Consider the following 26,618-nt stretch of genomic DNA (forward strand, 5'->3'; position numbering starts at 1 on the left):
TAATCCCAGCTGGGCCACTTGTCTGCTATTTGACTTTGTGGTACTCAATAATAAGAATAATAATATTTATTATTATTATGGTACTTGTCAAACCCTTACTATGTGCCAAGCACTGTTCTAAGCACTGGGGTAGATACAAATTAATCAGATTAGACACAGCCCCTGTTGCACATGGGACTCATACTCTTAATCCTCATTTTGTGGAGGAGGTAACTGAGGTATAAGGAAGCTATGTGACTTGCCCAAGATCACACAGCAGACACACAGCAAGGGTGGATTAGAACCCAGGCCCTTCTGACTCCCAGGCCTATGCTCTGTCCACTAAGCCACAAACTTCTCTGTGCCTCAGCTTCCTCATTTTTAAAATGGGGATTAAATACTGTTCATCTACCGTCAAGCCCCATGTGTGACAAGGACTGCATCTGAACTGCTTATCTTGTATCTAATTTAGTACAGTGCTTGGCATAGAGTGAGTGCTTGACAAATACCACAATTACTATTGCAGACTGTTCCCAAATGTGTTGGAACACACAAAGCCTACAGCTTTTATGTTTAAGGCATCTTCCAGGCATAAACATCTCTCATGTAAAATAGCTCTGACCCTCTGGATGCTGACTCTACCCAGCCTTGGAATAAAGCTTGGTTGCTGATTGTAGACATCTGGCTTTGTTTTCCAATGGGGTGAATATGGTTATCCCTGAAAGGTCAGATGTGTGACTTACAGACAATTACTCTCCCCCTGCTTTCAAAGACTAACTGAAAGCACATCTCCTCCAAGAGGGGTTCCCTGACTAAGTCCTCCTTTCCTCCTCTCTCAATCCCTTCTAAGTCATGCTGACTTGCTCCCTTTATCATCCCCTCTCCCAGCACCACAGCACTTATACACATGTCTGTCTCTCCCCCTAGGCTGTAAGCTCATTGTGGGCAGGAAATGTGTCTGTATACTGCTATCTTATATTCTCCTAAGTGCTTAGTACGGTGCTTTTCAAAAAGTAAGCACTCAATAAATACGATTGAGTGAATGAATGACACTCCATCCACACTGTGGGTGGAAACCAGGGGTCTGAGCCATGTCTGAGGGACAGGGATCATGTCTAATTCCCACCTTTATATTTTCTCCCTGTGATTATTTTAGTACTCTGCACATAATAAGAGCTTAATAAATACTATCAACAGTAATAATCATGATATTTGTTAAGTGCTTACTATGTGTCAAGCACGGTTCTATGTTATAAAAGGCCAGTCCTCCTACTTGGAAGATCACATAAGAGAATCAGTACTGATCTTCCGTCATTCTTTCAACAATCAATTAATCATATTTATTGAGTGCTTACTATGCTTACTACGCTTGAGTGCTTACTCTGAAATCTTCAGCTAATGAAAAACATAATTTGATCTAAAGACTTAAAACTCCCTGCTTCATCAATCCCTTAACCAGAGAAGCAAAGAAGTAGAGTATGACTTTATGGCTGGATGGCTTGGGCTGGAGTATGGTCTGGGACTTAATAGAAATAATGCACTGGGTCACCCATCAATCTCTTCAGCCACTTCTCCCCAAGGAAACCAAACTGGCCCTAAAAAGTGGCCCCAGCCATCTCTTGAACCAGTGTCGAGGGGGCAAGGGTCACCTACTTGCTAAAGGGGCATGAGTGGATTTTTTTTACATCACAGAAACTGAATCAGGGAGCCAGAAGTGGGGTGCAGCTGTAGGGATGGAATCTAGCCAGAAAAACTAGATTTTTCCATGTTGCCCTGACACTTTTTGATTGGCTGGACTCAAGAGCAGGGCACTGCCTGGGCTTGGATAGCAGATCACGGGAGGAGAACAAGTGGGCCCAGGTACTCATCCAGAGGGACAACCGGGACAGGGAACAACCAACTATCCCCTGGGCCTCTTTCATATGCTTATCACGAGGTCAGTCATGCCTGTGGTAGATTGGGAAGGGGCTGGCTTGACTAAGAAGTCCTGAAAAACTCCTCCCCTCATGAGGATGGGCTATTTTAACCATGGGTCACTTGGACAAGATCATTTCAATCTGCAATAGGGAGAGTTAAAAACTGCAAACCCCAACCCCCGGTTGCTCATGCAATGGGCTTGCTAGAAGCCGACTACTAGAAGTCAGGGAGTAGAGGGAGGGCCAGGAAGTGGCTAATACTGGAAGATACATGCTGTCATATTTACCTGCCACTAAACGGCCTGGGGTAAAACCTGTTAAAATGGCACTACTTATGCCCATCCCTAGAAACAGACTGACATTTCAATTGGTGAATAAGATGACAAAGATCAGGTTCTATTGCCCTGTGATCTTGAACTTGACCTGGGCTCTCGCTATCCCTTGGCTCCCTCCAGATTTCCCCCTTCCTCTCCTTTCAATCTCAACCCAAGGCCTACCTCCTCCAAGAAATCTTCCCCGACTGATTTCATCCATTCTTTAACCCTTCAGAAAAATGCAGAACTCACTTCTCCCCTTTCAACTCATACTTGTAATTTCTGTTTATAAGCTACTCTCAACCTTAAATGACAACATGGGATCTCCAACAAGTCACCCCAAAAGGGTGCCAGTTCACTGGCATTGAGGCAATGAGAGTCAAAAGGATGTGGGGTCTAATCCCAGCTATGCCACATGTCTGCTGTGTGATCTTGGACAAGTCATTTCATTTCTCTGTGCCTCAGTTATCTCATCTGTAAAGTAGAGATTAAGACTGTGAGTCCTATCTGGAATAGGGACTGTGTCCAAACTGATTTAATTTATACTCACCCCAGTGCTTAGTACAGTGCCTGGCACATAGTAAGCGCTTAAAAGGGGGTCTTTTTAGACCATCAATAGAATGGTGTCCCACCACCAAGAATACCATCTTCGAATACAAGGCTACAAATTTGTGATGACATTTATGTCTTTCTTGTGCCCCTGTTAAGACCGTGGGCTCTTTGAGAGCTGGGCCCATATCTATTCGTTAGTAAATCTAGAGCATGCTATGCCCTTTGTGGGTACTCAATAAATACTGACTGACTAACCATTTACTAAGACTAACTTTGTGTGCTTCTTTGGGCAAAGAAATGAACTAAACCCACAAATCAATATGAAGTCCTATGATACTCAATAAAAGCTGGTTTCTCAGAACTACCATTGTCATTCTTTCCTGAGTCTCTGGGAAAGTGAAGTTTCAATCTGAAAATTCAAGACTTGGCTACTGTGCTAAGTACTTGAAGTGGTGAGAGAAGGAAGAGAAAAGGTCGGGAGAAAAGGAGGAAGAGAGAAATAGCAAGAAAGTGGAGAGGAGATGGGGAGAAAAGAAGGAAGGGATAGAGGATGAAGGATGGAGAGAGAATGAAAGAGAGAAGCAAAGCTGGCCTCAACTGGACCAGAGCAATTAAACCACCACCGCAAAGTGGTAAATGGTCAAACTCCGAGCATCTCTGGGGATATCCAACACTTGTTCAAAGGCAGGCAAGCACTTTGAGAAAACAAATGAGCTAAGGCTGCCTTCCAAGACCACAAACCCAGAGACTTGTTTGACACTACAGCCGGCTACTGTTCAGAGCCTTGCAAATTAACACATGAAGATCAAACATTCCTCCAAATTACAGCAGCGGCTCTCTGTTTCCATAGATCTGAAATCTCCTTTTTCTTTGTTTTTCCCCTAAACCAGTTACAATTAGCACTGAAGGATATAATTACGTTGTTAGTTTAATTGCCTGTTTGAAGCAGAATCTACAGGGGTTTAATGTGAGATTTGAAAGGGGAAAGAACATCAGGATAAAAGGGGGAGACATTTTTAAATGGAAATCTCTTCAGGTAGAAGGTGGAGTTTGAGACACACTGTGAAGGACAGGGAATTTTGGCCCTCGAAGAGCCCGAGGCAGGAATATAGACCTCAGCCCCACTCTCCGTGGACAGAAATTAGTTTCGGAGAAGCTGACCTAATTAATCGAAACACAAAAAAAGCCTTCCGATTTGGACCCTGAATGCTATTATTGGCATGACCCACTTACACCTCTCCTAGCACCCAGGCAGCACGTTAGCTGCTGCAGAAGAATCCCTCGGTCTCAGGCTGAAGAACTTCAGGTTGTCATGCCTGGAGATCAAGTGGAGAGGATCGCAGACCAATCAATCTGTATATTCGTTGAGCAGTTACTAGGTGTGGAGCACTGAAATTAGTGCTTGGGAGAGTGAAGTACAATACAATTGGTAGACACAACCCCTGTCCTTAACGAGCTTACAGTCTAGATCCTTGCCTAGATTCCTAGGTCTCAAGAGGGCCAATTGCCACTTGAGTTCTGTTTCCTGGCTCCAACACCATACCCATGTCCAGAAAAACCTGCATCGATTTTTCTCTTCCACACCAACAATCGATCAGTTGTATGTTTTGAGAAGCTACTGTGGCAGATCCTTGCATAGTGGATAGAGCACAGACCTGGGAGTTAGAAGGTCATGGATTCTAATCCCAACTCTGCCACTTGTTTGATGTGTGACCATGGGCAAGTCACTTCACTTCTCTGTGCCTCAGTTCCCTCATCTGTAAAATCGGGATTGAGACTGTGAACCCCATGTGTGACAGGGACTGTATTCAATCCAATCTGCTTGTATCCACCCCAGTGCTTAGTACTGGTGCCTGGCACATAGTAAGGGCTTAGCAAATACCACAATTATTATTATTATTATTACTTGGGAGTGGTAGGGATAAAAATATTTGTTAAACACCCACTTGTGCAGTACACTGTATTAAGCGCTTGAAAGGTACAGAATAACTGAGTGATTTGTATCCTGCCCACAAGGAGTTCACACTCTATTTCTGTAATTTATGAGTGTCTCCCCCATTGTACTGTAAGTTCCTTTAGGACAGGGACTCTGTCTACTAATTCTACTGTGCACTCCCAAGTACTTAGTACAGCACTCTGCCCATGGGAAGCACTTAATAAAAGTCACTGAATCACTGATCCATATGGATATCAATCAATGGGTTTTATTGAGTGCTTACCATGGGCAAATCTACAAGGGGGAGATCAATCAACAGCATTTATTGAATGCTTACTGTGTGCAGAGCACTGTACTAAACGCTTGGGAAAGTACAATATAACAGAGTTGGTCAATATGTTCTCTGTCCCCAAGGAACTTACAGTCTAAAGGGAGACAAACATTATGACATTTTACAAATACTGTTATCAAAATAAACAACGAAGCACGCGCCTAGACCTGAGAGCTGAAGAAGGTCTCAGTAAATCCCTAAGTGGAAGAGTGCAAAAGAGTTAGTAGACATGACCTCTGCCCTCAATGGGCTTCCAAAGGCCCTGAGCTCTCTCTACTCATCAAACATTGCAGCTCCCAACAAGGCGGGCTGCTTTGAGGTGACTGTGGGTCCATTCTCTGCCACCCATTGAACACCTCCCCACCACTCTGGGCACTGACAGCCGCTTTCATCTGTCCAGGGCACTTCTGCTCGGAGAACTGGCCATTTAGCATTTCACCAAGATGCCGTCGGCCTTCTCTTCTGAATGTTTCAGATTTCCTCGGCTATGTCCTCTCTTCTGATCCTGCGAAGTAAAGAACTGCAATACCCGTAGATATTATCAACACTATTTTAAACACTGACGTACTTCAAAAGAAACCTTTCAAGATTCTTATTACCAAGCACTACACTGGGCACTCAAAGCCTTTCTGCACCTCAGGTCCCTTTGAGACCTGAAATAAACTTCTTTGCTCCCCTTATAGTATCTCTCCCCAGTTCCTTTGCTGGAATACGGCTATAACCAGAACTAAATGCTATATTCTAAAGCTCCAGTTTAACTCAGAGAAATCAGTTCTGCAGGTTTTCTGCAATTTTCCCATTCAGAATTTACAATGGAGCTAGAGTGTGCTTGAGGCGCACAATTCAGAGGGGAAAAAATTCCACTGCTACATTTATGAGGTTGCACTGCATGTATGACCCAGAGCAGAAAGACTCATAGAAATCCAATAAAGACGCAAGGGAAAATGCTGGTTTGCTCCCATAAAGGCCAATCACATCTTCCTTTCTGCAATTTGCTCAGGTCTGTATTCAACGGGGGAGGGTGGGGAGAGAAAACAAACCGCCATTTTGACACTTTTCATCAAGAAAAACAAAATGGTGGCAAATATTCTTGTTTGTCTGTCATTGCCACGGCAATCATCCACGAACTCACTCACCACATCCTTCCTCTCCCTAAATTTAAATTGCTTAAAGTTTGGGGTTTTTTTAAGTTATTTTTACAATGTCAGCATGGCCCATAATAGAACAGATGATATAGGTTTCCTCCAAACACCTTTCACACATAAAACAATGTTAACTGGTTTCACTTTCTAAAAAGTTTAGCTAAAATTTAACCGGTCTTCCTGTTTAGTAGGTGTTTGATTAGCACTATTAACGGACGGAAAACCAGGGCCAAGAGGCACCAAGGGAAGTGCCCACAGAGTCAGCAGGGGGAAGAAAACAGCTTGCCCAGCTTCTGGGCTCAAGAGAGGACCAAGCCTTTCCATTCCCTTCCAAGTATGCATTTTGTTGCTAAAAAGGTATAGGGCCTTTGCCTCACACAAATATTCTTGTTCCTCTTCTAGGTCCTGAATGCCTAATATACTTTCACTCAAGGACCTTCGGGGAGGAAACAGCAGTGTGGGGTTTCTTCACTGAGAAGTATGGATTTTTTCCATTCTGAAAATGGTTCCCAGGTCAGCAGGAATAGGATTAGCCAGTGAGAAATGCCTGCTAGACTCTCTGAATGAAGGGGTCAGAAGTTAAAGGTAGCACTGGTTTGGAAGGATACCCCCTGATTTCAAGCTCCAGGAGGAGAGCAATGCCAGTCACCTGTAAGCCAGGACTATGCCAGCATTTTGGGAGAGAATAGAAGACACCCCCTGGGAATAGCCAACACACTGGCATCCAGGAAACCAAAATGGTTATCCAAGTAGTACTGAAAGTATTCATTTAGTATTTACTGTACAAAATGCCCTCAATTGGAAATAGCAAACGGAAGGGGACCCTCCAGCCATGGGGGTTAGTGGGAGAGAAGGCCGAAAAAGGCGATAGCATCTGGCTTCGTGGAATGAAGGTGTACCACTTCGTGAAAAAACTGGTAAGAGAAATGCTATCAAATCCTCTAGACTGTAAGCTCCTTGTGGGAAGGGAATGTGTCTGCCAACTCTGTTGTACTGTACTCTTCCGAAGCGCTTAGTCAGGGCTATGCACATAGTAAACACTCAATAGATACCGCTGATGCTCATGAACTCCGCCAATGTCTCTATGTGCTCTGATCAGGTTTTCACAAGCTTTTTAGTGGGGATGTTTAGGGCACACCAATGTGGCTTCCCCATTGGTTCACGATAAATTCACCCAATGAACAAGTATGTTTTCAACGGTTATTGGAACAGCATCCATGGCTACCTCACTGATCACTGTATAGTTTTGATCAGGATCACATCTTCTCCAGTTGGGTTTGGACCCTGGCAAAGGAACCAGATCACCCAGGGGCACGCTGGGCCATGTGGTGCCAGGGTGGAAGGAGCAGAGACGCAGCTTCACCTGGACCTTGCCCAGCCCAAACATATGCCAGGCAGCTTACGGTTTCCCCAGCCTCCGCCACAGCAGCCAAACAGGCAGAATGAAAAGGAATTTCAGGCAGAGGACCAAACTGAGTCTCTAACTGCTAGACTGAAATTGCAATAATAACTGACATTTATATCATGTCTTTCAGCCCCAAATCCCAAATTAATTAACTTTGAGACATTTTTAAACTACATGTAATGCTATTCAATAAAATTCTATTAGGAAGAGAAGCTCTCAGCCCTATATTTTCATTAGGCACTACCAACAATATATTACGTGGGCAAGGTTGAAACAAGCAAAGAAGACTGCAAGACCTGTAGTTGGACAATCCCTTTATTGACAGGGGCTCTTGGCTAGGACTATGGGCCCAGGCTTGGAGATGCATTCCTAGGATTGAGACTCTTGAGTACAAAACTGGTAAACTCAGGACGCTGCCTCACCCTGCTGATGTACCTTTCATAAGTCCCTCCCCCTTCTGGCCCCCTTCAACTCTCCAATCCTTCCTAGCAGTATTTCTAGAAAACATTTCCTGCCTCCTCTCAAAAGCCACACCCTCCACCTGCGTATCTGACCCCATTCCTTCTCACCATATCAAAACTCTTGCCCCCTCCCTTCCCTCCTCCATAACAGCCATCTTCAACTGTTCACTCTCCAATGGCTTTTTCCTCACAGTTTTCGACACACACCCTTGTCTTCTAATCCTAAAAAACAACAACTCTTCCCTGACTCCACGGCTCCCACCAGTTACCATCCTATTGCCCTCCTACCAATCTTCTCCAAACTCTTCAGCGAGTTGTCTATACCTGCTGCCTCAAATTCCTCTCCTGCAATTCTCTCCTTGACCCCCTCCAGTATGGTTTCCATCCACTTTGTGCCACAGAAACCGCCCTTTCAAAGGACACTGATGATCTCCTTCTCACCAAATCTAATGGCCTCTACTCCATCCTTATCCTCCTCAACCTCTCGGCTGCCTTCGACACTGTGGACCACCTCCTTCTCCTGAAAACATTATCCAACCTTGGCTTCACTGACTCTGTCCTCTCCTGGTTCTCCTCTCATCTCTCTGGTCATTCATTCTCAGTCTCCTTCGTGGGCTCCTCCTCTTCCTTCCATCCACAACCCTGAGGGTCCCTCAAGATTCAGTTCTGGGTCCCCTTCTATTTTCCATCTACTCCCTTGGAGAATGTGTTCACTCCCATTGCTTCAACTACTACCTCTATGTGCATGATACCCAAATCTACACCTTCAGCCCTCATCTCTCTCCATCTCTGCAGTCTCACACTTCCTCTTGCCTTCAAGATATCTCTACTTGGATGTTCTCCCATCAGCTCAAGCTTAATATGTCCAAAAGAGAACTCCTTATCTTCCCACCCAAACCCTGGCCTCCCATGATTTTCCCATCAACTGTAGATGGCACCACTATCCTTCCTGCCTCACAAGCCTGTAACTTTGGCCTTACCTTTGACTCCTCTTTATTAAATCCATCACTAAATCCTGTCAGTCCCACCTACACGACGTCGCTAAAATCTGCCCTTTCCTCCCATCCAAACTGCTACCACGTTAATACAATCACTCATCCTTGCATCCTTGCATCCTGCATCAGTCTCCTTACTGACTTTCTGGCCTCCTGCCTCTCCCCACTCCAGTCCACACTTCACTCTGCTGCCTGGATCATTTTTCTTCAAAAACATTCAGAACATGTCACCCTCCGCCTCAAAAAACTCGAGTGGTTGCCCATCCACCTCCACATCAAACAAAATGTCCTCACCAGTGACTTTGAAGCACTCCATCACCTTGCCACCTCCTACCTCACCTCACTACTCTCCTTTTTTATGGCATTTATTAAGCACTTACTATGTGCAAAGCACTGTTCTAAGTGCCGGGGAGGTTACAAGGTGATCAGGTTGTCCCAAAGGGGGGCTCACAGTCTTCATCCCCATTTGACAGATGAGGGAACTAAGGCACAGAGAAGTGAAGTGACTTGTCCAAAGTCACGCAGCTGACAGTTGGCAGAGCCGGGATTTGAACCCATGACTTCTGACTCCAAAGCCCGGGCTCTTTCCACTGAGCCACACTGCTTCATTCTACAACTGAGCCCACACATTTTGCTCCTCTAGGGCTAGCCTTCTCACTGTGCCTATCTCGCCATCATTCCCTCACCCACGTCCTACCTCTGGTCTGGAATGTCCTCCCTCCTCAAATCTGAGAGACATTTACTCTCCCCTCTTTCATAGCCTTATTGAAAACACATCTCTTCCAGGAGGCCTTCCCTGACTAAGCCCCCCTTTCCTCCTCTCCCACTCTCTTCTGTATCTCCCTGACTTGCTCCCTCTGTTCTTCCCACTCTCCAGTCCCAGAGCACTTATGCACATATCTGTAATTTATTTATTTATATTAATGCCTGTCTCCTGCTCTGTAGATTGTAAGATCATTGTGGGCAGGGAATGTGTCTGATTACTGTATTGTACTCTCCCAAGTGCTTAATACAGTAAGCACTCAATAAATATGACTGAATGAATGAATAATCATAATAATGGTATTTTGAGGAATGCATGAACCAACCCTGTTATACTGTACTCACCCAAAGGCTTAGTACAGTGCTCTGCACACAGTAAGTGCTGAATAAATACCATTGACTGATTGTGCCAAGCACCACTAGGCACTGGAGTGGATACAAGAAAATCAGGTTGGACACAGTCCCTGTTCCACATGGGGCTCACAGTGACAGGGAGAGCAGGTATTGAATCCATATTTTACAGATGAGGAAACTGAGGCACCGATGAGTTAAGTGGGTTGTGTGAGTTAACGTCACACAGCAGGCAAATAGAGCTGAAATTAGAACCGAGGTCCTCTGACTACCTGGCCCTTGCTAGGCCATGCTGTTTTAATGATGGCATTACTCCCCACATTAATCCAGGAAGCCCCCAACCCTCACTGAGATGGAAGATCTATATTTTATTTAAAATGCACTTTAAAATATGTTTTCCCTCCCCCTTAGACTTTCAGCCCCACATAGGACAGGGTCTGTGTCTGATCTGATTGTACTGAACCTACCCCAACATTTAGCACAGTGGTTGGCACATGGTAAGTGGTTAACCAGTACTACAGCTATTATTTCTTTGACAGTGATGAATGAGGCCTTTCCTATCTAATCCCTCATTTCCCCTACTTCCTCTCCCTTCTGTAATACTTACGCACTTGGATCTGTACCCATTTAAGCACTTGATATTCACCCCAACTTCAGCACCACAGCACTGACATACATATCCATACTTTCTTTCAATGCCTGTCTCCTCCTCTAGACTGTAAGCTCCTTGTGGACAGGGAATGTAACTACCAACTTTGATGAACTGTATTTTCCCAAGTGCTACTTACAGTGTTCTGCACACAGTAAGCGCTCAATATATACTACTGATTGATGAGAACAAGGTCAAAGCAAGGCGAAGGCGAAGGTGACCCCACCTCACCTTCTAGTTATCGCCTCATCTCCCTCCTACCATTCCTTTCCAAACTCCTTGAACGAGTCGTCTACATGCGCTGCCTCGAATTCCTCAACACCAACTCTCTCCTCCACCCCCTCCAGTCTGGCTTCCGTCCCCTACATTCCATGGAAACTGCCCTCTCAAAGGTCACCGATGACCTCCTGCTTGCCAAATCCAACGGCTCATACTCTATCCTAACCCTCCTCGACCTCTCAGCTGCCTTTGACATTGTGGACCATCCCCTTATCCTCAACACGCTATCCAACCTTGGCTTCACAGACCCGGTCCTCTCCTGGTTCTCCTCTCATCTCTCCGGTCATTCATTCTCAGTCTCTTTTGCAGGCTCCTCCTCCCCCTCCCATCCCCTTACTGTAGGGGTTCCTCATGGTTCAGTTCTTGGTCCCCTTCTGTTCTCCATCTACGCTCACTCCCTTGGTGACCTCATTTGCTCCCACGGCTTCAACTATCATCTCTACGCTGATGACACCCAAATCTACATCTCTACCCCTGCTTTCTCCCCATCCCTCCAGGCTCACATCTCCTCCTGCCTTCAGGACATCTCCATCTGGATGTCTGCCCGCAACCTAAAACTCAACATGTCCAAGACTGAACTCCTTGTCTTCCCTCCCAAACCCTGCCCTCTCCCTGACTTTCCCATCACTATTGACGGCACTACCATCCTTCCCGTCTCACAAGCCCGCAACCTTGGTGTCAACCTCAACTCCGCTCTCTCGTTCAACCCTCACATCCAAGCCGTCACCAAAACCTGCCGGTCTCAGCTCCACAACATTGCCAAGATCCACCCTTTCCTCTCCATCCAAAACACTACCCTGCTCTTTCAAGCTATCATCCTACTACGTCTGGATTATTGTATCAGCCTCCTCTCCGATCTCCCATCCTCTTGTCTCTCCCCACTTCAATCCATACTTCACACCGCTGCCCGGATTGTCTTTGTCCAGAAATGCTCTGGGCATGTTACTCCCCTCCTCAAAAATCTCCAGTGGCTACCAATCAACCTACGCATCAGGCAGAAACTCGTCACCCTCGGCTTCAAGGCTCTCCATCACCTCGCCCCCTCCTACCTCACCTCCCTTCTCTCCTTCTACAGCCCAGCCTGCACCCTCCACTCCTCTGCCACTAATCTCCTCACCGTGCCTCGTTCTCGCTTGTCCCGCCGTTGACCCCCGGCCCACGTCATCCCCCTGGCCTGGAATGCCCTCCCTCTGCCTATCCGCCAAGCTAGCTCTCTTCCTCCCTTCAAGGCCCTACTGAGAGCTCACCTCCTCCAAGAGGCCTTCCCAGACTGAGCCCCTTCCTTCCTCTCCCCCTCGTCCCTCTCTCCATCCCCCCGACTTACCTCCTTCCCTTCCCCACAGCACCTGTATATATGTATATATGTTTGTACATAATTATTACTCTATTTATTTGTTTATTTTACTTGTACATATCTATTCTATTTATTTTATTTTGTTAATATGCTTGGTTTTGTTCTCTGTCTCCCCCTTCTAGACTGTGAGCCCACTGTTGGGTAGGGACCGTCTATATTTGTTGCCAACTTGTACTTCCCAAGCACTTAGTACAGAGCTCTGCACACAGTAAGCACTCAATAAATACCATTGATTGATTGATTGATTGATATTCATCAAGGCCTATGGGTTAGAGATATTCTTACTTCCATCACTATGCAGCAGGGTATTCTGTTCCTAAATGGAAAGGCAAGCAACAAACCTCAACATGGGTAATTATGTCAAAGGCAAGGGCCTGGGTGTCATGAGAAAAGAAAAGTGGAGAGAAGTGACCATGCTTGAATTTGAGAGGCAAAACTACAGCTGAATTCAACCTCACTTAAGTGAACTAGACCAAAAGCGTACCTAAAGGTTTCAACCCCCCATCGAACTACCACACCCTTTTAGCCACTGCTGCTGGCCATCCCTCCATTGGGTGCTAAATGCCCTTTTCCATTTACCAAATTTTAGCTTCCCTGTCCTGGGAAACAGGGTTTCAGGACCACCCGCAAAGGCTGGGATGCATGAGTGTGTTAAGGAAGAAAATAACGACTGGTGTTGCATGACGATAAGGTGTGTGGAGATGAGATCTGTGGTGACGAGATATGGTGATAAGATCTATGACAAAGAAACTTACGACGATGAAATGCGTGGTGTTGAGACATATGCCAATGAGACATGATGAGATGTACTATGATATAAAGTATGGCGATGGAGACTTATGGTGATGAGATGTGCGCCAAAGATATATGGTGATAAGATGCATGGTGATGAGATGTAGGTTATAAGACATGGCGATGAGTCACGGTGAAGAGATATATGGCGACAAGACATATGGCGGTAAAACACAGTGATGAGATGTATGGTGTTGAGACGTACGGTGATACAACGTAGGGTGATGAGACCTAATGGTGATGAGACAAATGGCAACATGGCTTAGTGGAAAGAGCACAGGCTTGGGAGTCAGAGGTTCATTCATTCAATCACATTTATTGAGCGCTTACTGTGTGCACAGCACTGTACTAAGTGCTTGGGAAGTACAAGTTGAAAACATATAAAGACGGTCCCTACCCAACAGTGGGCTCACAGTCTAGAAGGGGGAGACAGAGAACAAAACAAAACATATTAACAAAATAAAATAAATAGAATAAATATGTACAAATAAAATAAATAGAGTAATAAATACGTACAAACATATATACATATATACAGGTGCTGTGGGGAGGGGAAGGATGTAAGGCGGGGAGGATGAGGAGGTGGAGGAGGGGGAGAGGAAGGAGGGGGCTCAGTCTGGGAAGGCCTCCTGGAGGAAGTGAGCTCTCAGTAGGGCTTTGAAGGGAGGAAGAGAGCTAGCTTGGCAGATGTGCGGAGGGAGGGCATTCCAGGCCAGGGGGAGAACTTGGGCCGGGGGTCGATAGCGGGACAGGCGAGAACGAGGCACAGTGAGGAGAACAGCGGCAGAGGAGCGGAGGGTGCGGACTGGGTTGCAGAAGGAGAGAAGGGAGGTGAGGTAGGAGGGGGCGAGGTGATGGAGAGCCTTGAAGCCGAGGGTGAGGAATTTTTGCCTCATGCATAGGTTGATTGGTAGCCACTGGAGATTTTTGAGGAGGGGAGTAATATGCCCAGAGCGTTTCTGCACAAAGACGATCCGGGCATTGGCATAAAGTATGGATTGAAGTGGGGAGAGCCAGGAGGATGGGAGATCGGAGAGGAGGCTGATGCAGTAATCCAGTCAGGATAGGATGAGAGATTGAACGAGCAGGGCAGCAGTCTGGATGGAAAGGAAAGGGCAGATCTTGATGATGTTGCAGAAGTGAGACCGGCAGGTTTTGGTGACGGCTTGGATGTAAGGGGTGAATGAGAGAGCGGAGTCGAGGATGACACCAAGGTTGCGGGCTTGTAAGACGGGAAGGATGGTAGTGCCGTCAACAGTGATGGGAAAGTCAGGGAGAGGGCAGGGTTTGGGAGGGAAGACAAGGAGTTCAGTCTTGGACATGCTGAGTTTTAGATGGCGGGCAGACATCCAGATGGAGATGTCCTGAAGGCATGAGGAGATGCGAGCCTGGAGGGAGGGAGAGCGAGCAGGGGCAGAGATGTAGATTTGGGTGTCATCAGCATAGAGATGATAGTTGAAGCCGTGGGAGCAAATTAGTTCACCAAGGGAGTGAGTGTAGATAGAGAACAGAAGGGGACTGAGAACTGAACCTTGAGGAACCCCTACAGTAAGGGGATGGGAGGGGGAGGAGGAGCCTGCAAAAGAGACTGAGAATGAATGGCCGGAGAGATAGGAGGAGAACCAGGAGAGGACAGAGTCTGCGAAGCCAAGGCTGAATAGCGTGTTGAGGAGAAGGGGGTGGTCTCCACAGTGTCGAAGGCAGCTGAGAGGTCGAGGAGGATTAGGATAGAGTATGAGCCGTTGGATTTGGCAAGCAGGAGGTCATTGGTGACCTTTGAGAGAGCAGTTTCCGTGGAATGTAGGGGACGGAAGCCAGATTGGAGGGGGTCGAGGAGAGAGTTGGCATTGAGGAATTCGAGGCAGCGCGTGTAGACGACTCGTTCAAGGGACACTCGGAGGCAGAAAGTGATGACTGCACATCTGCCTTCCTGAAACACGCCCACACTGAAACAATCTCACCATCAGTTGTGTTATCTCAAACATGAAGGATACCTACGCAGACACATACATCAGTGGCCATGAGTTAGTTACATGAAAATGAACTATCTTCTGATAGGAGTATTACTTCAAACAATACTGTATCAGAAACCGTGACTATAAATACATTGTTTAAAAAACCTTAAATGTGGCTTCTCACCAGCAGAACTCACTTCCTTAAATGGTGTCTGGTGACATATCTCCCCACTCAGATGTAATGAGAAAGATATATAATTCTTTGCAGCAACCTCCAGCTTCCTCTCCCCAGTCAATCAATGGTATTTATGGAGCACTGTGTGGGTGCAGAGCACTTTGGGGACCCATTGGAGTGAGGTGAGGTTTACCCTCAGCGCTGATCAGCAAATTCTACTTCACAATGAATGATCCAATTTCTCCTAAGCATCAACATCCAGACCTTCAGATTATTTGGGGAACTACAACTCCAGTTTCTCCTCTAACAGCTACTCTCTTACAGGTGCTGCATGAAGACTTTTTTTTATGTTATTTGTTCAGCATTTCCTATACATTAAGCATTGTTCTAAGCATTGGGGAAGATGCAAGGTAGGATATAGTCCCTGTCCCACATGCAGCTCATAGGGAGGACAGGTATTCAAACCCCATTTTACAGGTGAGGAAACTGAAGTACAGTGAAGTGATTTGCCCAAGGCCATACAGAAGGCAAGTGGAGGAGTCAGAATTTGAACCCAGATCTCCCTGTTGCACCAGAAGGAACCAAAGACACTGGGTAAATGGAAAGTGGGCAGTTTCCTGCCTTAGAATAGAACTTTGCCCCATGTGGGAAAAGGACCATGTCTGACCTATCCTGTATCTCTCGCAGTGCCAGGCACATAGTGAGCACTTACCAAATACTGTAATTATTAGAAATTCCCTAATCGCTAAGCAGCCTCCAAGGAATTCCCTCAGATTAGAAGTGGCCTGAAATTAAGGCCCCATGCCTTGGCCTTCATCAATGTAGAACCACATTCTTGGGGAGGAAGCAGAGTTGGCTGTTGGAGTCTTAGACATGCCATGGGCTTTTCCCCTGAAACCGCAATTTGTTTCACTTTCTCCCAAAATTTCTGACCCATGGCCCCTTTCTTTCATTCATTCATTCTACCATATTTATTGAGGGCTTACTGTGTGCAAAGCACTGTACTAAGCACTTGGGAGGGTACACTGCAACAATAAACAGACACATTATCTGCCCACAATGAGCTTATAGTCTAAAGGGGGAGACAGATATTATTAATCAATGAATAAATTACAGATATGTACACAAGTTTCCCCATAAGAGTTGGCTGACGTGAACAACTTCAGTTCCTAAATCCAATTTAAGCATTTAAGCACTATGTACTCAACATCCTGGCGATTATTATCATATACTCTGTTAACACATATACACATCAACCAGTGGTATTTATTGAGCACTTACTCTTTACAGAGCACTATATGAAGCACTCGAGCAAGTATAGTAGGGTAAGTCGACATCCCTCAAAGAGCTTACAATCATCGATGGCATTTATTGAGCCCTTACTATGTGCAGAGCACTGCACTAAGAGCTTGTCGGAGTACAATACAACAGTTGGCAGACACATTCCCTCCTTGCAATCAGCTTACAATCTAGAGGACATGGAACTATCCCATCTAGCTTCTTCCTCTTAGCTGCAAATTGCATAGTGTCTGTCTACCCTTCTAGGAGGTAAGCTCCTTGAGGGCAAGGAATGTGTCTGCCAACTGTTGTATTGTACTCTGACAAGTGCTTAGCATAGTGCTCTGCATATAGAAACTACTATCCCAATGCTTAGAACAGCAGTGGATCTACACTGTACTTTGAACTTGGATCTGTACCCCTTGGGCACTTGGTATTCACCCCTCCCTCAGCCCCACAGCACATTCGTACATGTGGGCAGGGAATGTGTCTGCCAACTCAGTTGTATCATTGGAGGTGATGGTCTTTATATTAACGTCTGTCTCCCCCTCTAGACTGTAAGCCCTTTGTTGGCAGGGAATTCATTCATTCAATCGTATTCTCTACCAACCCTGCTGTATTTTACTTTCCCAAATGTTTGGTCCAATGCTCTGCACAGAGTAAGTGTTCAGTAAATACCAGTGATTGCAGTGCTCTGCACACAAATGCTCTTGTTTGAGGCGATGACAGTACTTTCACTATCTAGCCTGCAGAATATTTCTGACACAAAAGTGCCAGAAGACCAGTGTGCCCTAGTGGGTACAGCATGGTCCTGGGAGGCAGAAGGACTTGAGTTCTAATCCCAACTCCGCCACTTGTAATCCTACAATTACTCTCCCCACCAGAAACACCTTAATAAAGGAACATCTCCAAAAGGCCTTCCCTAACTAAGCCCTCCCTCATTTCCACTTTTCCTACTCCTTTCTGCATCACCCTGATTTGCTCTCTGTATTCACCCTCCCTCAGCCCCAAAACACTTATGCACAAATCTGTAATTTTTCTATATTAACGTCTGTATCCCCATCTAGACTGTAAGCTCATTATGGCCAAGGAATGTGCCTACCAACACATTGTTAATTAATTCATTCACTCAATCATATTTATTGAGCACTTACTGTGTGCAGGGCACTGTACTAAGCACTTGGGAAGTACAATTTAGCAACAGAGACAATTCCTGCCCACAACGGGCTCACAGTCTAGAAGGGGGGAGACAGACATCAAAACAAGTAAACAGGCATCAGTAGAATCATTACAAATCAATTGAATTGTAGATATATACACATCATTAATAAAAATAAATCGAATTATAATTATAAATATGTACATATATACACAAGTGCGGTGGGGTGGAGGGGGGTAGAGCGAAGGGAGCATATTGTACTGTCCCAAGTGCTTAGTAGAGCACTATGCACAGAGCAAATGCTCAATAAATATGACTGACTGATGTACTACTACCAATAGTAACTGTGGATTTTGCTGAGTGCTATGTGCCAAGCACTGTGCTAAGTGCTAGGATGGATAGAAGATAATCGGATTGGACTCAGTCTCTGTCCTACATGGAGCTAACAGTCTAAAGGGAAGGCAGAACAGGTATTTTACTCCCATTTTGCAGATGAAGACAGGAAAGCTAACTCCATTTTACAGATAAACAAACTGAGGTACAGAGAGGCTATAGGGCTCTCTTAAAGACATCCAGCTGGTAAGTGGCAGAGCAGGGATTAAACCCAGGTCTCCTGACTCCCAGTCCCATGCTTTTTCCATTAGGCGACACTGCTTCCTGAGGGCGGCATTCTTGTCAAGTTCTGAATCTTCACTAAACAGCTAGCTCTCTTCCTCCCTTCAAAGCCTTACTGAGAGCTCACTTCCTCCAGAAGGCCTTCCCAGACTGAGCCCACTGCTTCCTCTCCCCCTCCTCCTCCTCCCCATCCTCCCCGCCTTACCTCCTTCCCCTCCCCACAGCACCTGTATATATGTATATATGTTTGTATGTATTTACTACTCTATTTATTTTATTTGTACATATTTATTCTATTTATTTTATTTTGTTAATATGTTTTGTTTTATTGTCTGTCTCCCCCTTCTAGACTGTGAGCCCGCTGCTGGGTAGGGACCGTCTTTATATGTTGCCAACTTGTACTTCCCAAGCGCTTAGTACAGTGCTCTGCACACACAGTAAGCACTCAGTAAATACGATTGAATGAATGAATGAATCTTTTAGAGGCACCCCAAATTACCATATCTATCCAAACTCATTTGCAATGTTTTCATTCATTCAGAGAAAAAAAAAAGATCTCTACTAGAAGAAGGTGACTGTGATATGGGGTGTCTCTGAACACACGAAGGCTCTTTTGGTTAATCCAACTAGAAATTCGTGATTTCCCTTTTTGAAGTATCCAGAGCAATAACTAGTGTTCTGTACACTTCAAGTTTCACAACTGTCCCAAACCAGTTCTTCCTGTTTTCCTAAGAGAACTGTCTCTGAATTCAGAGACACAAATAAAATATTTTATAGAAGAACAAATGCCATAGGGGGCGCCCCTCCCAAGTAGGTGAGAAAACACCACTTCCAACCCACAAGGAATGTGCTAGAAATCCATGAAGTAACCTGAAGAAGCAGCACAACTGGAGCGGAAAGTCTGTATCCCTGGGGTGCCCTCACCCACAAATCAACAAGCCCGGCTCCTGGGGGGCCAGTTTGAGGAGGGTGACGGAGGTCAGATGGGACCTGGGAAACAAGCACATCCTACTCCAAGGAAATCTGCCCTAACCTTTTGTAGGAGTTGGATGACTACGGCTCTCGCTACCATCCTGGGACTATTTCCTCTGTGCTACACTGCTTCTTCACAATGTGATGCTCTCTTTCTCCTCTGAGCACAAATGGTACACTGAGAAGCCCAACACTGCAATGCTTCACTCCCCAAACGCACCTTTCCACCCAGCAAAAACAGGACCCAGTAATAATTAAACCTTAAAGTTATACGGTTCTTTCACTTTATCCAAGTGAGGCCCAGCCATGATCTCACATATTTCCTCATACTATCCCTGCGTTTTCTTATTCCATTTTACAGATAAAGAAACTGAGATACACAGATGTTGGGTGACGTCTGAGGTCACTCAGAAGGCTTGTGGCAAAGACTAGAAATTGGACCGCCGGAATCCCAGATTCTACACAACATTGCCCGCAATAGTTAATTCATCTCCTTCAACTCCTATTCCTCACATGACAGGTACAACAACAGTGAGAATAGCAGACCTTCATTTCTCAACTTCTTGAAGGACCATTTAAACAATGAAATGGCATAGAAAACTGAAAACATACACAGGCACTGGAGAAAATCTCTTTCAAGACGTCATCCCCCTGGCCTGGAATGCCCTCCCTCCACACATCCGCCAAGCTAGCTCTCTTCCTCCCTTCACAGCTCTACTGACAGCTCACCTCCTCCAGGAGGCCTTCCCAGACTGAGCCTCCTCCTTCCTCTCTCCCTCCTCCCCATCCCCCCACCTTACCTCCTTCCCCTCCCCACAGCACCTGTATATATGTATATATGTTTGTACGCATTTATTACTCTATTTTATTTGTACATATTTATTCTATTTATTTTATTTTGTTAATATGTTTGGTTTTGTTCCCTGTCTCCCCCTTCTAGACTGTGAGCCCACTGTTGGGTAGGGACCGTCTCTATATGTTGACAACTTGTACTTTCCAAGCGCTTAGTACAGTGCTCTGCACACAGTAAGCGCTCAATAAATACAATTGAATGAATGAATGAATGACCTGCAGAGTGCTGAAGATATTGGTTATACTCTAGAATCTTCACGTGGATCACAGGATACCACAACATGGAAGTCTTCATGAGTATTATCATTTTACTGGGACTTAGATTAGGGAAGAAAACCAAATTAGCCTTTTTTTAAATGGTATTTAAGCACTTCCTATGTGTCAAGCCTTGTTCTAAGCATGGGGGTAGGTACAGGTCAATCAGGTAGCACTTAGTCCATGTCCCACAGGGGTTTTACTGTCAAAGTGAGTGGGAAACCAAGTATTAAATCCCCATTTTACAGATGAAACAATTGAGGCACTGATAAGTTGAGTGCCTTGCTCAAGGTCACACAGCAGGCAATTGGTGGAGCCAAGATTAGAAGCCAAGGCCTCTTACTCTAAGGTCACAATGCTTCACCTGAATGTGCTTCACCTGAATACTCTTCAGCTTAGCATTTTCTCCGGGATCCCAAAGAAGGGAAAGAGGCAGCTTGCTTTCAGCCAGTCCCAGTGCAAAGACCAGCAACAGGGGCAACTTGAACCAATAGCAATGCTTCATGTGACCACTCCAGGTATTCAGAAAGCCCTCATTCCTGTCCTTTATTTTATAGAATAAGGGAGGCTCCTGGTGAGAGGAATCCAGGTCAACCTTGCTACTTTGTCAGCTATGGTGTATATTAAACATTTACTACATGAAGCAGAGAGCTAAATGCTGAAGAAGATGCAAGATAAGCAAATTAGGCAACTTCCCTGCTCCGAAAGGGTTTCAAAGGGGTGGGGAGGATATACATACAGAAAGAGGAATAAATTAAAGACTTTTAAATAATAATCATAGTAATAATAATAATGGTATTTGTTATGCGCTAACTAGGTGTCAAGCACTGTTCTAAGTGCTGAAGTAGATATAAGCTAATCAGTTGGCCATAGTTCCTGTCCCACATGGGGCTCACAATCTTGATTCCCATTTTACAGATGAGGTAACTGGGGCCCAGAGAAGTTAAGTGACTTCCCCAAGATCACACAGCAGACAAGTGGCGGAGCTGGAATCATAACCCAGGTCCTTCTGACTCCCAGGCCCATGGTCTATCCACTAGGCCATGGTACTTCATAAAACTCCAACTATGAAAGGATTCAAACTTTCCAACTTCTGATCCAGAATGACAACTTAACCATTAGGCCATAAGTACTAAAATGTCAGGGTGAAGACAATATGACAAGCAGCCCTGGTGGGGATGGTAATCCTGAGGGTTCACCCTTCTCCAGGTCAGTCTTTGATCCAAGATACTGCAGCCAGCCAATGCTCCAAGGGTTACAAAAGTTTCTGAAGATCCGTAGTTCTGTGCTCTCTGGGCTGGTGGGATTGGGGGAAGCCCATGGGGTAGAGACCAGCTGAGCTGGTTTCTTCCCCAGCACATGCTACATTGTTATACAAGAGAGGCAACATGGCCTAGTGGACAGAGGAGGAGCCTGGGAGTCAGAACTCATGGGTTCTAATCCCTGTTCCACCACTTGTCTGCTGTGTGACCTTGGGCAAGTTAACTTCTCTGTGCTTCAGTTACCTCATCTGTAAAATGGGGATTAAGATGGTGCTATGTGGGACAGGGACAGTGTCCAATCCGATTATCTTGTATCCACCCCAATGCTTAGAATAGTGCCTGGCACATAATTAATACTTAATACAATTATTATTATTGTTATTATTCTTGTACTCTTCCAAGAATTTAGTACAATGCTTTGCACACAGTAAGCACTCAATAAATACAATTAAAGGAATGAAGAGGTCTTTTTCTCTTGCTGTTGCCTGGAAGCCAGGTAAGTTGTTGAATTTAGAATATTGGTACTGTGATATTACCCTCCCACTGGCAAAACTGTAGGAATGCCTGGGTTCCTTCCTCTGTCCCCAGCCATGGACAGATGCTTTTCTACTGGATGATGGCACTGCCCTCAGGTCCACAGCCCCACCAGCATCTTCAGGTTCAGATCCTCAGAGACTAAAGGAAGCTTGGTACCCACAGATTTTTTATCCATCTCTTCACTTTTCTGTTCTCCAATTTTATCAGTTAGATCTGTGTTTTTCATCCTGTTCCTTTCTCTGTACACAATTTGCGACTCCTTGTCTCCAATTCTCTGCAAACTCCTTGAGGACTGGGATAGTGTCTTTAACTTCCATTGTATCGCAAGTGCTCAACAATAACTGCTGTATTTAAAACTATGCTAAGCACTGGGGTAGATACAATACATCACAAGCAGTGGTATCAACCAATCAATCAATGGTATTTACTGAGCATTTACTATGTGGAGAACACCATCTTTGGCCCTTGTGCGAATGCAACAGAGTCAGCAGACATATTCCCTGACCAAAACAAATGCAGTCTAGGGCAGAAGATGATGGTATTTATTGAGTGTTAACTGTGTGCAGAACACTGTACTAAGTGTTTGGGAAAGAGCAATATAATAGACAGTCTCTGTTCCTACGGAGCTCACGGTCTAAGGCGGACAGAGTACAGGTACTGAATTCCCACTTTTCAGCCAGTAAAACTGAATCACAGAGAAATTAAGTGACTTGCCCAAGGCCACACAGCAGGCAAGTAGTTGAGTCAGGATTAGGACCCAAGTCACCTGATTTCCAGCCCTGTGCTCTTTCCTCAAGGCCAAGATGCTTAGTGCACTGGTTTTCCTAAACTCTCTTTATCCCCTGTATCAGGTGGTTTTGAAAACCCTGCTACATGAAAACCCTGCTATTATGTGAGGTAGTTGACACATGCAGCAAAATTTTAAAATCTTTGTTCAAAAGTCTGCTTAGCTCTTGCTTATTTCACTGGCTAGCAACATGTCACTGTCCTAAGCATATGCCATAGAAGGAATTCCTGCATGTAAACCTATGAGCTGACATTTCACGGCCAGCCCAAATGGTAAGCAAAGAATTTTGGGCTATCAGAACTTCCAGAAAAGTCACAATGCTATTTCTATATTTCTCTCCATACAGCAAGCTAACTGTTCTAGCAACCTCTAGAGGTGCACATTCTTCCATCCACTGGTCTGAGAAGTCTAAATGTGTAATCTCGTTTGGGCAGGGAATGTGTTCTGTTTATTGTTTTACTGAATTCTCCCAAGTGCTTAGTACAGTCAGCGGCACATGGTAAGTGCTCAATAAATGACTGAATGAATGAATGAGTGACGTTCCCTGGGCAATTGTCCCATATGCTCCATAACCAACCACTCACACTGAATCCTTCTCAGCCAACATGGCCGAAAGCAAGGATCAACAACATTACAGTAAAATAAAAAGTATGAAAACAATCACTCCACATCTCTTCTATCGGTACCCAGAAAGCACAGTTCCTCAATTTACTCTCCAATTTATTTTTTAAAGCTTCAAGTCTAATACTTTTATTGTGCCTTTTTGGGAAAGGATGAAGAAAAAAAACCCACACACAAATCCCAACACAAATTCCTTTTGTATTTCAAGATATCTAAATAATTTATGTTTAAAGAAATCATTTCCAATAAGGAAACACCACCTCTTATGGAGTCCTCTGTTGGACTCCTTTTCCCAAGAAGAGCTCAGTAAGAATGAAGGGAAATTCAGTGCTCCAACCAATCATCAACAATGGCATTTATTAAGCGCTTACTGAGTGTAGACCACTAATCTAATCTGACCAGTGGCAATTTGCTCTTGGGGGCTGGGACTCATCCACTGTTCTTGTAGAGAGGCCTAAGACACTATCGATATGAAATGGATTAAAATTTCAGTTTCTTCCTTAGGCCTAAAAAATAGTCTCCCACCCTTGACATCTTGTCTGCTGTGCGACCTTAGGCAAGCTGCTTAACTTCTCTCTGCCCTCAGTTACCTCATTTGGAAAATTGGGGAGAAAACTGTGAGCCCATTGTGGGAAAACCTGATTCCCTTGTATCTACCCAGGAGGTTAGAACAGGGCTTGGCTTGCCGCCAGCACTTAACAAATACCATTATTATCATTATTATTATTATTATAGGAGGGCTTTCCAGACTGAGCCCCCACCTTATATTCTGCTCCTCTTCCCCTCCCCATCGCCCCCACTCCCTCCCTCTGCCTACCCCCTTCATCTCCCCACAGTACTTCTGTATATTTGTACATATTTATTACTCTATTTTATTAATGATGTGTATATATTTATAATTCTATTTATTTTGATGGTATTGACACCTGTCTACTTGTTTTGTTTTGCTATCTCCCCCTTCTAGACTGTGAGCCTGTTGGTGGGTAGGGACTGTCACTATATGTTGAGTACAGTACAGTGCTCTGCACACAGCACTCAATAAATACGACTGAATGAATGAATGAATGAATGAATCTCTGAAGCCACAAGGTAGTGAAACTGAGGGACTCGCCATCAACAACAGTGACTTAGCACCAACTGTGGCCAAAACATTGTATACTCAGTTCTCCTGTAACACGGAGGTGGCATTTCTGCCAAACACTGTGTTACAAAAACTTCTTGAGGCATTTGCTGTGTCCAATGCTACCTGCAAGGCCACACATGCAAACACACCCATCATTTGTTCTGACGCCGCTTCACGTTGTATTCAAACAAGCTCACATTGTTGGACAAACATTCTGTAACTCCCTACAAACATTTTAGTCAAAGTCCATAGGGAAAAGATGTGTTTTGGCATATCTCACTGTGTGCAGAGTGCTATACTGAATGCCTGTCAGATACTGAATGCTAACCTGGCCATGTACTGTGAGAAGAGAACTATACACTGAATGTCCAAGTATGTACAGCCAGGTTTAGTGAAGAAAGGGAAGACCAAAGACCTAAGGAGTCAGAACTTCATATTAGGTCTTTCCACATAACCTCAAAGCAATTCTTTGGAAGCAATGCAAGCAGCGTGGCCTAGTGGAAAAAAGTACAGGTCTGGGAGACAGAGGACCTGAGTTCTATTCCTCACTCTACTAGCTGTGTGCTATATGACCCTGTGTAAACCACTTAACTCCTCTGTGCCTCAGTTTTCTCAACTGTCACTTGGGGTTTAAATTAAATATCTGTCCTCTCTCCTACTTAGACTGTGAGGCCAATTTGGGACAGGGACTGGGTCCAACCTGATTAACCTATACCTACCCCAGCACAGTGTTGGATGTATTGTAAGCGCTTAACAAATACCATAAAAAAATGCATCACTCCTGGTGTAAAATTCCAAATTCACATGTCAAACTATCTAGGCCTCCGCTAAGTTTAGCTCTCTCCCACCATCTGCCTCCAGATACTCCATCTTAATCCTCCTCACCCTCTCAGCTGCCTTCCACACTGTCAACCACCCCCTTGTCCTGGAAACATTATCCAACCTTGGCTTGGATAATGACTCTGTCCGCTCCCGGTTCTCCTCCCATCCCACTGGCTCTTAATCTGCCTCCCACCCCAACTGTAGGTGTTTCTCAAAGTTCAGCTCTGGGTATCTTTCTATCCTCCATTTACACCCTCACTTGGTGAACTTAATCGCTCACATGGCTTCAACTACCACCTCTACATGGATGATACCCAAATCTACATCTCCAGGCCTGATCTCTCCCCCTATCTGCAGTCTCGCATTTCCTCCTGCCTTCGAGACACCTCTACCTGGATGTCCTCCCATCACCTCAACATGCCTCAAACAGAACTCCTTCACTTTCCACCCAAACTCTGTCCTCCTCATGACATTCTCATCACTACAGACAGCACCACCATCCTTCCTGTTTCACAAGCACATAGCTTTGGCATTATCCTTGAAACTCCTCTCTCATTCATCCCACATATTCAATGTATCACTAAATCCTGTCAGTTCAACCTTCATAACATTCCTAAAATCCACACTTTCCTCTCCATCCAAACTGCTACCAAGCTGTCAAGCATTTGTCTTACCCCCATTGATTACTGTATCAGCCTCGTTGCTCACCTCCCTGCCTCCTCTCTCCACTCCAGTCCATTGATCTCTACTGCCCAGATCATTTTTCTACAAAGACATTTAGTCCATGTTTTCTTCCTTCCTCAAGAAATTCCAAGGTTGCCCATCCACATCCACATCAAAAAGAAACTCCTTACCATCAGCTTTAAAGCACTCAATCACCTTGCCCCCTCCCACCTCTCCTCGCTAAACTCCTACTGCAACCCAGCCCACACATTTTGTTCTTCCAATGCCAACCTTCTCACTGTTCCTCGATCTCGTCCATTTTGC

General features: G+C 45.0%; 1 protein-coding gene across 1 annotated transcript in view; it reads right to left on the bottom strand.

The window, feature by feature from the left end:
- ZNF618 (zinc finger protein 618) overlaps positions 1 to 26,618 on the bottom strand; it is a 172,728-nt gene that overhangs the window by 139,310 nt on the left and 6,800 nt on the right. Inside the window, exon 2 of the mRNA XM_038745692.1 lies at positions 15,180 to 15,212. Coding sequence (XP_038601620.1) covers positions 15,180 to 15,212 — 33 coding nt within the window. The remainder of the gene's footprint in view (positions 1 to 15,179; positions 15,213 to 26,618) is intronic.

Source organism: Tachyglossus aculeatus, chromosome 4 (assembly GCF_015852505.1).
Source record: "Tachyglossus aculeatus isolate mTacAcu1 chromosome 4, mTacAcu1.pri, whole genome shotgun sequence".
Lineage (NCBI taxonomy): Eukaryota > Metazoa > Chordata > Mammalia > Monotremata > Tachyglossidae > Tachyglossus > Tachyglossus aculeatus.